The sequence below is a fragment of the Heliangelus exortis genome, chromosome 21, assembly GCF_036169615.1.
Source record: "Heliangelus exortis chromosome 21, bHelExo1.hap1, whole genome shotgun sequence".
Lineage (NCBI taxonomy): Eukaryota > Metazoa > Chordata > Aves > Apodiformes > Trochilidae > Heliangelus > Heliangelus exortis.
The window spans coordinates 7,223,925-7,236,070 of record NC_092442.1 but is presented as its reverse complement, the minus strand read 5'-3'; the positions used below and the strand labels follow the sequence as shown (position 1 = coordinate 7,236,070).

At 41.8% G+C, this 12,146-nt stretch overlaps 1 protein-coding gene across 7 annotated transcripts in view; it reads right to left on the bottom strand.

Moving 5' to 3' along the window:
• The window catches only part of SPECC1 (sperm antigen with calponin homology and coiled-coil domains 1), an 85,701-nt gene that overhangs the window by 48,860 nt on the left and 24,695 nt on the right, over positions 1 to 12,146 (bottom strand). Inside the window, exons 1-2 of one of the 7 annotated variants that reach the window (XM_071764864.1) lie at positions 7,547 to 7,688; positions 7,269 to 7,416 (exon numbers count right to left, since the gene is read on the bottom strand). The exons of 5 other annotated variants lie outside the window; for them this stretch is intronic. In XM_071764864.1, coding sequence (XP_071620965.1) covers positions 7,269 to 7,308 — 40 coding nt within the window. In that variant the 5' untranslated portion in view covers positions 7,309 to 7,416; positions 7,547 to 7,688. Of the gene's footprint in view, positions 1 to 7,268; positions 7,417 to 7,546; positions 7,689 to 12,146 lie in introns of those variants that run through there. One more of the 7 variants, XM_071764860.1, reaches the window with a different exon arrangement.

Here is a 12,146-nt window from a genome sequence, read left to right as displayed (position 1 = left end):
AAGCACTGGCCTAAATAGCTGATACTAAGAGCTGGTCTGAAATAATGAAAACTATCAACACAGGATGAGACACATCAAGAAAAGAAATGACACAGAAAGGAGAGAGGAAGAAATCTGGTAACATAATGAGATGTTTATCTATTAAAAGTTGCCCACTTCAAAGCAGGGAGAGCTTCAACTCCTTGGTTAAAAAAAAAAAAAAAAAAAAGTTTTAATTAAAAGATCAGTCAAAGATTTTCCACAGTCAAGCAGCCTCAAAGAAACTATGTGTGGAGGAGGCTGAGTGAAATTTCTAACATGATTAGTCCATTCTTCAAACTCAGCAAGGTTTTATGAAAGCAGCATTTCTCAAGATCTCAAGAAGATAAGGATTGTGAAAATATCCTCAGTTTCTCAAAGATCACTGTCCCTTCCCCCTGACCCCTCTGGCCCCACCAGTTTTTGCTCAAGTAAGATTGGAGAAATACTATCAGAACTTTGTGCCTCCCAACTTGGGCAAAGTAAATCATAAGCCTGGGACTGGCTGACAGTCAGATGGATCCTCAGTTTTTTGTTAAGCAAATTTAATGCCATTTACTTTAGGAGGCCTGGAAACATAACATGAAATATTTCTGTATGTTGCTTTAGCCAGCTGAAAGCAGGCTGTCCTCTGCACACAACCTTCCATTATATAAAGATTTAAAAACTGCTGAATACTTAAATTGCATGACTTATCTGAAGCACTCTTTCCATTCAAGGAATGACATTTGCAGATGGGGATGACAGCACTGCCTCACCCCTTTCCAGCATCAGAATATCAGCACTGTGGTTGATGCCACATGCTTTGGCAAGAAGACCCAAACCCACTTCTGTCCAGTCACAATTTTCTGATTCATTTCTCTTTGTTTTCTGACAAAAGAGGATTTTGACAATTTGCACCAGAACAGGTAAAAATGCTACTTTTCCTCTATGGGCTGCAATTCAGCAACTATTTTATCATGTTGCAGATACCTGTTACAGACCAGCACAAGGGTTCTGGGCAGCTGGTGCTGTGTGTTCCTCCAGCAGAACATATCAGTCCCTGCAATGCCAGTGTTGATGGAGGCTTCCAGACTCATCCCCACTTGCCAGCTGTTAATTGTGACTAATGGGCCTTACTGCTGAGCTGGTTCTGTTCTGTACCAGCAGAGCCAAACAACTAACTGCCCCCTGTCCCTAGGGCCCCTTTCCATACATTAATGAATGACTGAACTGAAGTTACTGGCAGAATTCTTACTTGCTTCAGTAGCATCCAACTTTCACTGGTAATTTTTTTATCAGCCAGCACCAAAGCATCCATCAGGACAAGAATAAGAGAGAAAAAACTCTGCCTGCAGGACATGGATATTTTCACTGAGCCCCTAATACTTTCCTTAAGCAGCTGAAGTAATTCCAGTCAAGAGGTAAAACCCACACAATTCTTTCATCTTGGTAACAAAGGGAAGAATGCACATCCTTATTTCAGGCAGCACATCCCCTGGAACTGTACCCTACAAACTAACATTATCCTTAAATTTTACTAAGGATGTGTTTTTCCAGTCATCAAAATCAAAGTTTCCTGTAAGAACCTTGCATTTAAATTGTGCTGCTGCTCAAAATATACAGCTTGTTAGTTGTTTGCTGTGCAGACTGACTGAGAGAGCAGAAAAATGCAGCTCTACTGTAATTCTATAGCCTGAGAGAATAACTGAGGAGCACAGATCATGCAAGGATAGATAACTGTGCCTCAGAACATGCAATTCACATCTATTGATGCTTATCAAAAAACATTACTCTTCCCTGAAATGCAATAGATGGAACATTTCAGATGCAATCTGTGACCACATCTCTACATTGGATTATGGGAAGAAAAAAGTAGATGCATGGAAAATCTGGAAGTGTCTATTATCAGAGATCTCCAGTTTTATAGACTCTTTAATTATAATGCACAAATTGCTTGGAGATACAGCACGGGAAAGCATGAAAAAAATAATGAAAGTATTAAAGGTTTGTAAAGCTGTTAGTGGCAGTGTGTGAGAATCACAGCAAAATCAAATGAAGGCCTCTTCAAACAACACAGTGCCAATGAAATCAGAGAAGTACTTTACTTCAGTTTTAAAATTTCATGTTGTTCTGAAAGCTACATTCCCTGTGGAAATCAGGAGATTTTATGAAGAGTAAATTAGCAAAGTAGAGGAGGAATTGAGAAGAGAACAATTAAATTACTTTGCTGAAATACTAGTAGAAGTTCCAAAATACAGGACTGCTCCAGACTTGTGAATAGCTGCAGGGCTCTGGCAGCTTTCAGTAGGAGGACCAAGGTGCAATATTTGGTCAAATTTCTTTGGCTAGCTTGATGGCTTTAAGAACTTGGGAAGCCAAATATAACACAACAAAAAGAAGTAAACTTAGGGGTTTTTTCCCCCCCTCTAAGGCCAGCATTGTTTCCTCCTCCTTTCACCCTTTTCCCCATATGAGTAATTTAATACTGTGTCAGACCCAACACACAATCACAACCATCCACTGCCTCTTCCCTTATCACCCTGCCACTGTCAAGCCAATTGCAGCACATTAACTGAACTAATAAAGCAATCGTCAAGAACATTTGTTTTTTCAGTTACTATCATACTTAATCTACTATCCAGAGATCCTAAAATATCACTGGCACAGAGGCAAAAGCACAGTCTGCAGAGCTACAACCATGGGACAAGCTCTTGGTGACCAGCTCATTCAGTCATTTCCCCAGCAACAGCTCCCTGCCTTCATCCAAGAATGGCTTCAATTTCCACCAGCACAACAATCTAACAGAAAACAAAATGCATAAACCACATCCTGCTGCCTGCCAGGCCCTAGAAGTTCTTCTTGTAACAGCTTTGGTCCTACCCATAGGGAAAGTACTCCCATTCAGCACACCCTTCCAGCCAATGCTGAAAAGTGTTGTAAAGGTCCTTGCCTTAGAGCAGGACAACTTCATCTCTTCCATTAATTCAGCATTCATTGGCCTCTCCTCTTGGGATCCGGGGATCTCAAATTATCACTGAACTCTGCCTGAAACAGATAATTTCAGAGGCACAAATTCAGTCATCCTCATGACTAAATCTCTCTAAGAGGCCAGTCCAAACTGTGACACAGGCTCTTGGCTGTGCTTGTTTTGCTGGACTGCAGAGCAGAGAAGGCTTTGGCCATTTGACATCTGTTTGTTGGGATTTCTGAAATGATTTGTTAGTGTCAGTCCAGTCAGGTCACATCACAAGACATCAACAGAGCTGGCCCTAACTGGCCTTGGAAGAGAGGCTTAAGTCAAGGAAAAATTACCCTCCAGGGGAAAATAAACTTCTTCAAAACCAGTTTAATCAGCAGTGTGTTACTATGAGGAATGAGAGCATTTGTAAAACCCCCAAGCAAGAGTGAGTCCTGGGAGGAAGAGGTGACTAAAGAATCAAAGTACTCACTGGAGAGGAGATTGTGGTTTGTTGGCTCCACTGGGGAGACAAAAGGTCTACAGCTCAGTGCCTGAGCTCCAAGAGGACCTGACTTGCTGTCGGTATTTCCATGAAAGCTGTTGTGTGATTCATTAGCTCTGCTGGCCCCTCTTCTCCCTCCCTCTCTCCTCCCCCCTCCATCATTAAACTCATCTGTTCTCCTGAGCTCTTGCTTGGCAGAAATGGTGTGCTGACATATAACAGAGTTAAAATGAATGGCTCCCACGTTTAGAAGAAAGGAGATTGGAAGAGAAACAGATGAGAGACTGGAGTGCCCAGGAAAGAGCTGAATACACACCCAAAAGAGCAGAAATCACAAGAAATAATACCTTTCTACAATGCCCTTAGTTTGTAAAACATACAGAGGCTTGCAAAATAATCCTACACTGAAGAATCCCTTCCTCAAACACAGGATGAAGCCACCCCTAAGCCAGGACAAAACAGGCATAAGAAAACAGATCAATACCGGCTAAGTGTGTGCTCTGACATTTGATACTCTCATCCAAGCCATGTAAGCATGTTTCACAAATAAGCACAGCCCCAAAAAAAGTCTAACCCTTGGATAACCCCACCCGTCACCTTGTTCCAACTAAAGAAGTTAACATTTCCCATTCAACTCCTTCTTTCACAAAAGTTTTTGTATGTATTGAGTCATTCTTTCCACCTCTTCCCAAAGACATTAATCATCACATCACCTGCAGATGTTTAGAGGATAAACAAACCCCACCATCACCGTGTCAACCAGTGTCAGAGAATCTTAGCTCTCCTGTTCAGAAACACAGGCTGCCTCACAGTTTCCAAGGCAAAGTAATATTTGAAAGGCTTCTCTCAATAAATACAGTGCACTGGGTAACACTCTGTTCTTCCCTACAACTCCCAGGAAATGTTTCCACTATTTCACAGGTGCTCTGGCCTGTGCTTGTGTATACCAGTGCTTCCTTTGGCCACTCTCAAAAGTGGAAAATTCTACCAACAAACTTCAGCCATATTCACTATTGTTTAACATCCTTTTCTGTACTGCTTTATAAGCAGTTTAACTCTAAAAAACTCCACATGCTTTAGAAATATGAATATTCAGAGCACTCAGGTATAGCAGGAAAAATGACCACTTGGAAGCAGCAAAGTTCTGACAAGCAAGTGATGCAGACTTGGGTCACGCTACAAAACAAGAAGTTCTTACAAATGATTGTAAAAATGGTTTAAAGTAAGTTTGAAGTTAGAAATCAGGAACATCCTATAGTATCTAACATTATTACAAACAAATCCTTTTTAGACACTCTTACTCTTATGGTAAGGTACAGATTAACTTCAAAGGAGATGCTCTAGGGCTGTTACAGAGTCTTGCAAAGCTTCTGTTCAAAACAAACCCATTAGACACCAGCAGAGAATTACTCTGCAAGACAGACAGAACCAGGATGCCTTCCCTTTGTCTTCACTTCTCCCCAATTCCTTCCTCTGCTGGTTACATTTCTTTCCCATTCCTCTGTATCAATGTATTAACTTTAAACTGCTGAGCTTGGGGGCAATAATTTCCTTCCTGTTCCTTAACAGCACTGGCCAGCCCACCCAGAACTTGGGGTTATCACAGCTGTATCTTTATATCCCAAATCAGGATTGTTACTGTAGAGTCAGGATTGCTGGCATGAGCTCTGTCACTCTGGACGTGTTGCTTCTGGGACCTGTATTTTTTTTTTTTAGTTTTGAAATGAAAATAAATCTTTGTCATAGAACTGTATCCTTGTTAACCAAAAGCTAAGCATCCTCACTGCCTGGTATTCCTATTTACACTCAACAGAAAACCTGCTAAAGTACATCATATTCTCACAAGCGTATGAAAATCAGTATTTTTCTCTAGGTTAACAGCTTTGTTTTAGGACTCAATTTTTAAAGATGTTGGTATCCAGATCAAGAAACAAAGCCCACGTATCATGTTCTAAAATGAAAAAAAGTTTTTGTATCCTAGTTATCAAAAATCAACACAAACTCTGCTTCAGATGTCATTAGATTATCCCCTGACTTCCAAAGCCAGAGCTCTTACACACAAGGAATACATTGTTAGCAGTGATGTTCCTGAAACTTTTTTCATGACTAAACCAGTTTTGAGTGTGCAATTCAATACAATATGCTCTGTTTTTCAGTCACATTCAGACCTTATGAACAGTAACTGCATATTAAAAGAAGTCTTGGTACAGCCTACACTTAAAAACTGAAATGTGTTTTAAAACTCTGTGCTACAGAAGCATAATCATCTTTCCTTCAATTAAAAAAAATTCTAAAAAAATCACAGGACTAGAGAAAACAAAGGCTGAAAGACATTTTCAAAAGTCACCAGGGGTCTTGCATGCTCATTAATCATCTATGTTAATGGCAATAAGCTGTTCAAATACCACCTCTGGCCCTGCAAGATCACAGTCTCTTTTCCCAAACTCGAATCAGAATTTATCAGTCCATCTCCCCGTGTCTCTACCATCTCTCTCAGTTTATCACCAATATTATCCCTCTTCAAATGACTGTAACATGTTTAGTTCCAGCAAGACTTCTATAGCTGGCAGTGACTGGTGAAATACACATTTCAGGGGCTGGGCAGCCACACTTTTCAGTCTAAAGTTTAACTTTCCCTTAGGGCAGCATTTCTTCTGGTGACTGGATGCTGACAGCTTTTGTGTTCCTCATTAGGCTGCTGATTAACATGCTGCTAGAGAGTTCTCCCTACACCTAACTGCTGTTCCAGCACTCCCTGGCAAATCTATAGTGAGATTCTAGAGCAGCCATGCAGCGTTGCAAGCCTCTTCCTTTTCCTCGCCATCCTAGAGATCAGCTACATGTTAGGTGTTTTCTTTTAAAACAATAGCTCCGCGGCTAAGCCCAAGTTACAAAGAAACCCTGATCAAGCAAAACCAACTTTAATGGAATTTTTGTGAATGAAATTCCCATGGCAACAGTAAGAGACAGAGTGCCGGGAAATACAACCAAGTCTCCTTGCTGTGCATTACAGGTTCTAAACTCCAATAGAAAGAAAGAAAAAAAAAAAAGCAGAAATCTGTGGGCCAACTGTTGTTTGGGTTTTTTTCCCCCCCCTTCTCATTCAGCATTTGAGAAACAGGCAAAATCAATCAAAAAGCAGCCGAAGCAATCCTTCAGCATCAGGAACGAATTATCAGCCTTCCTAGTGCAGGGTTCAGACGTTTGGCACAAGGGGAAACAGATATACCTGATCCTAGCTCTCGGCTTTCCATAAAATCTGCTACCGATTAACATGCGAAGCACTACACTTCTGAAAGGACAATGGTGGGAAGAGCTTCCACAAAGGCATCATTTTAAATTCTAAGGCCTGGAAAATTTCAGGCCTCAGGCCACGAACAATAGTGAAAGCTAACACAGCCAAGCTGCAGATCCTGACAAGTCAAATGTTCATCACTAGGATAAGCGTTTTAACTTTTTAGCTGCATCATGCACACCGCGTAAAATAAAATATCTGTCAGGCATTAAGGTCCCGCCCTTGTAGGCATTCTGCTCCAGCCAAAGGATTTCTTTCAGAAAAGCTTCCCTAAGGACGGTGCTGTGATCTCAGGTAGGGAGCAGAAACAAACACCATTTACAAGGTAAACACCAGGAATCTCTCTACCAGGCTCCAAGCCATCGGCATTAGCTCTAACAACCTCCCTTTCCGCTCAGGGGGACACCGCGGCTAAACACCCCCCTGCCCAGAAAACAAAACCCCCAACCCTGTAGGAACAGCCCCGAAAGCCGCGGGCAGCAGCCCCGGAGTCTGGCAGGGGCCGTACAGACCTTGCTCGGGCTCCTCGGCTCGCCCAGGCTGGTTGCCCATCTTCAGTCACTCCCCCGGCTCTTCCCCAGCTCCTTTAGGACCCCGGAGCCCCGCTCATGCTCGGTGCCAGAGCCGGACCTGCCTCTAGAACGGCTACGCTCCGGTCAACTTAAAAAGGGGGGAGGAAAAAAAAAAAAAAAAAAAAAAAAAAAAGAAAAAAGTCAGGTCCTTCCTAGTTCCTGGCAGCAGGAACAGAGCCTGCTGCTCATGCTGAAGCAGCTGTGGCTCTCCCTCCTACCTCATTACAATATTATGCACCGAAGGCCGGGCTGGGCAGTTAATTAGCTGCCTGAGTGCTGGAATAAAAGGAGGGGGAGAAAGAGGCAGAGAAAGAGCGAGCAGAGAAAGGAGGAGTGACTGCACGGGCAGGGGAAGCCACCCAGGGGCAGCAAAGGCGAACTGCAGGCGGCTGGGAGGAGGAGGAGGAGGAGGAGGATGGATTTGCGGAGCCAGGAACAAAAGCTCCAGCGGAGACAAGAACTGGGAAACTGGAGCAGGGCTTCAGGGCCCCAAAGCACCCATGGCCGGAGAGCTGCTTCTCGGCCATACACCTGTACTCCTTTTACACCAGTGTTCAAATTAGTACTCGAAATTTCAAAATAAAATACTGAAATGGAGCTGAGGGTGAAGAAGAGCAGAAGGACCCCCAGCAAAATTCATTTGGCTCCAATTCCCAACACCACAGAGCAATGGGCCCTGCCCATGGATCTCAGCACAGCAGAGAGCAGATACCTGGTTAAGGACAGCTCTGAACTGAGCTGCTGCAAGAATTAGGGGACCAAATTTCAGAAATGCTCAGCATCTTCTGGAACCTTGAATACTTAAAAAGGTATTAAGGACTTAGATCCCTAAATTTGTCATTGATCTTGCTCTGAAAGTTTGAGTGAAGCTAGAAATTTTTGTACAGCTGTCACTATTTATATTACATTAAAAAAAAATTCTGTCTACTTCTTAGGACATACCAAGTCTGAGATGCTTTGTTTAATGAATAAGCCATAGAAGTTCTGTAAAAAGGGATAACTGATAGTGTTATTTTTCTAAAAGTAATTCTATGGTCTCTTAAGTTCTGTATCTTATTAGGGTGGGTAAGCAGCTTACCCTTCTCAAAGGCATAGACACAAATATCCAACTGCAGTTGAAAGGTATCTCCAAGACAAATAGATTTTCTTCTGTTATAGCCTAAAGAGTGACTTCTGCTTTTTCTCAGCAGGATTCACCAGAGGGACTGCATTATCCAAGATAATCTCTTGGGCTGATAAATCCTGACAATAAGCATTTATTATTTCAACACCTGCTTTCTGTTTCTGTAACACAAAAGGGAATAGTGGGACAGTGTCTCTGAACAGTATGGGGTGCAAGCCTGGAATAATTACAAAAATATAATCACTGAGTCAGAGCAAAACCACCTGAAATCTGAGCACTGTTAAAGAGTCATGACTGGAAGAACCAATCTGTTATTTTTGACAGTGGCATGAAATGTAAGTCAGAACATTCTAAGACCATAATGGGAAGAATGATGTCAGGCAGAAGACTTCCAGGGGCTGGACCTTCTGACAAAGACTGAACTAAATGTGCCCTTAATGTGGACACAGACAATCAATACCAGTGTTCACACTACCATACCCCAGTAACACTAAAGATTTTACAAGCACTGATTATGTATATAAGAGAAAAAAGAAGTCTGTAGAGATGTGTATACCATGCACAGCAGAGGACCCCAAAAGATTATGAATATAACATCTACATTGAAACCCAGAAGAAAAAGCAAATGCCTTTAACCACGCTACAAACAAATATCTTGTTGTGAGGACACTTGGTGAGGTCATAGTTTAGTTCATGGCACAGAACTGCAGCCTTCCAGGAACCCATCTGAGATTTAGCTGTCAATCCCTCCCTCTTACTTTACAGTGTTACCATCTAATGTAAGCCAAGAGCTGCTGAAAACAACAGTGGAAAAAGAAGTTATAGAAGGAATGCCAAGCCCTCTGCTGATACACATACTTGTTAGACCAGGCCAGCTTGGCATTCCTTTCTTTTGCTCCCTCCCAATTCTTTAAGTGCAAACACAGTGGCACTCTGCCAAGGTATTTTGGCTGCAACACATTTAGGCCTAGAGAATTTGTGTTAAGGATCACTTCTCTTCAAATCAGCTGAAGGAAAGCTGATAATTAACCTAGGGCAGGTAGTCAGTGCAAGGTTGTGTTGACTTTGCTGAACAACTTCACTAAAGAAGCCTGAAAAGGAATGAAAACAAAGGGAGAAATCATAGATTTGTACCAGCCCTGGACCATCCAAGCATGTTCCCATTTCTGTTTAGGGATCCCTAAGCCAGGCTTTTGTGATCATCCAGTTTGCTCACAGATGTAATGGATCTTCCCTATGCATGTTGGCCTGAGCCAATTAACTGTCAACAGTTTAATGAGTCAAGTCATTATAGTCTCCAAGATTTGGCATTTCAGTATCCCTACCACACACTGAATTCTCTTAACTGGCTCAGGTCCCAGGGTGGTAAAGATGAGCCAACAAAGTCATTCTCAGGGGAATATACAACAGAGAAAAGGGTCTCCATTTCACAGATTGTTTAAACAAGAAGTTGCATGAAAAAAATCTTAGAGTGTATTAATACAGATGCAAAGCAGTAAAGGTGAACTGTGCAGTAGATGTGGACAGCAACAAAATTGAAAAAAGTACATACTGCAGACAGTGCTGTCAGCAGAAGTTAATTCTTACTTGTTTAATAATGCAAGATGACTGCAGACAGCCTGTGAATGCCTCCCAGGGAAAATGTTATCCTGAACAGGATCAGATATTGGAAATCCCAGCAGTCCTTAAAATGCATTGCTCTCACTCCATTCCCAGTTATGGAAGAGGGTTCATACAATACAGGCAACAAAAGAATAAAAATATAATTAATGTCACTTAACCTTCATATCCCACCAACAGAACAAGAAGGAAGCATCCATCAATACATCTCGAGTTCACCAAGATCTTGAGCCAACAGATATCAGAGTTTCATTATAAGATCACTGCTATTTTTTTTAATAAAGAGCTACTGAGCTCCTTCTGCCCCACTGGAATAAGTGCCTTTTCTGATTAAAATATCCTGTGAGACTGACATATTTATCCTTTCCTTTTTTTATCTTTCTAGCTAGATTCTAGAAAGCTGGAATCTTTCTTTCTTAGCTTTGCAGAGGAAGTTTTAAAGCATATATTTCTTGTTCCTGGGAAACCCCAGATGAGATCAGTCATTTGGGTTTCCAGTGAAGCCTCATGGAACAGAACATACCGACCTCATTAGTGGCTCTCACATTTGTCTCTATCTTTCACAAGGAAAGTGAGACAGTAACGAGACTGAATGCAAAGTGCAGCAACCTTTCTGCAGACCTCTAGCAGCCCTTTGATGTGACAGATCACAAAAAGCAGGGCCTGTCAAAAACTGATGTATGGGAGAGTAAAAGGGCCCCAAGGTCAGAGAGCTGTCCTTCAAAGGAAATCACTTTCCTTTTCCCCATTCTAATTGGGATACATTAACATCTTACGAAGAATTAAACCACCAATAAGATTTTTTAAAAAGATTTTTAAAAAAGGGAAGAAAGCTTTTATTATGAAAAATATTTTTCTGGAATTTTCTGACTGTGTAGAGAAGGCTTCTGGTCTGGATTAGCTTCAGATGGTTGCCTCACATGAGAAAGTGACAAACACTTCCCAAGCAGAGAAAAGTTAATAGGAAGCAAACCAGTAAATTTGATAGATTCTACATATTACTCTCAAATAAGAATCTTGATGTGACAATTCTATAAATGTGCAGGAAGCTCTGAAATCTGCAGATTTCAGAGTTTTGATTTGGTGGGAAAGAAGCATATCTAATGACTGATACAATGATACCTGCAATAAAACCATGCTCCAGTCCCCCCCTAAAATCATCCACAGCTGAACTTGTTCAAGTTTCACAAGTGACACTCATCCTTTCCCAGCACTGACATCAACACCAGTAGTGGCCAGGTGGCCTCATTTAGGTAAATTCTCTCTTTTCTGAATCTCATCACTACTAACACAGACAAGCTGTGTTTTAGAGGAAAATCAGGATTTTCCTTTTTACAGAAACACTAGGGCAAACAAACAGTGATGGAGAAAGGGACTAGTGGAATGTGCTCTGCTACAGCTTGGAAGGAACTGGAGATAACCAGGTCTCATATTTAGTCACAGGGAAGTTAGCTCTGACAACTGGGCAGGAATGGAAGTGACAAGTCACAGAAAAACTCATAAAACAAAGGCCCTCCTTATTGGAGCTGAACATTGTTCAAACCAAACTGTCCCACAACAGAATATAATCCCCAGCTCCTTCTCCAGCCTTCATTGATTATGCCAGATTTCTTACTGTATTACTATTTCTTACTAATTTACTGGGCTGATTACAACAGCAGGCTTTATACAGCTTCATTTCTGATGCTGGCAGTGCTCCACTCTGGGATTAGTAACTTTTTTTTTTTCAGGTAACCTGCAGAGTTCAAAGTCACAATGCCTGAGAGATAATGGAAACTCTTAATACCTTGGAGTTTGCCTCCTCTATCTGCCTGCACTGGCCTGGTTCCAACCACTGATGCAGATCAGCTCAGCAGGCACACACACACCTTGCTTTGGATGCAAATGGGTGCCAGGCACTGAGTTTCTCATTAAATGCAGGAAAATAACTGTCCACTTCCAAAGGAGCTTGGGATGAGAGAGTGGCCCATCCCTCATGTTTCTGCTGGCATCTTGGCATCTCCTGTCCTTCACAGAAATAACACAACCACTGGCATTGTGAGGAGATATAGTACCTGTCTTCTTATGTGGTTCAA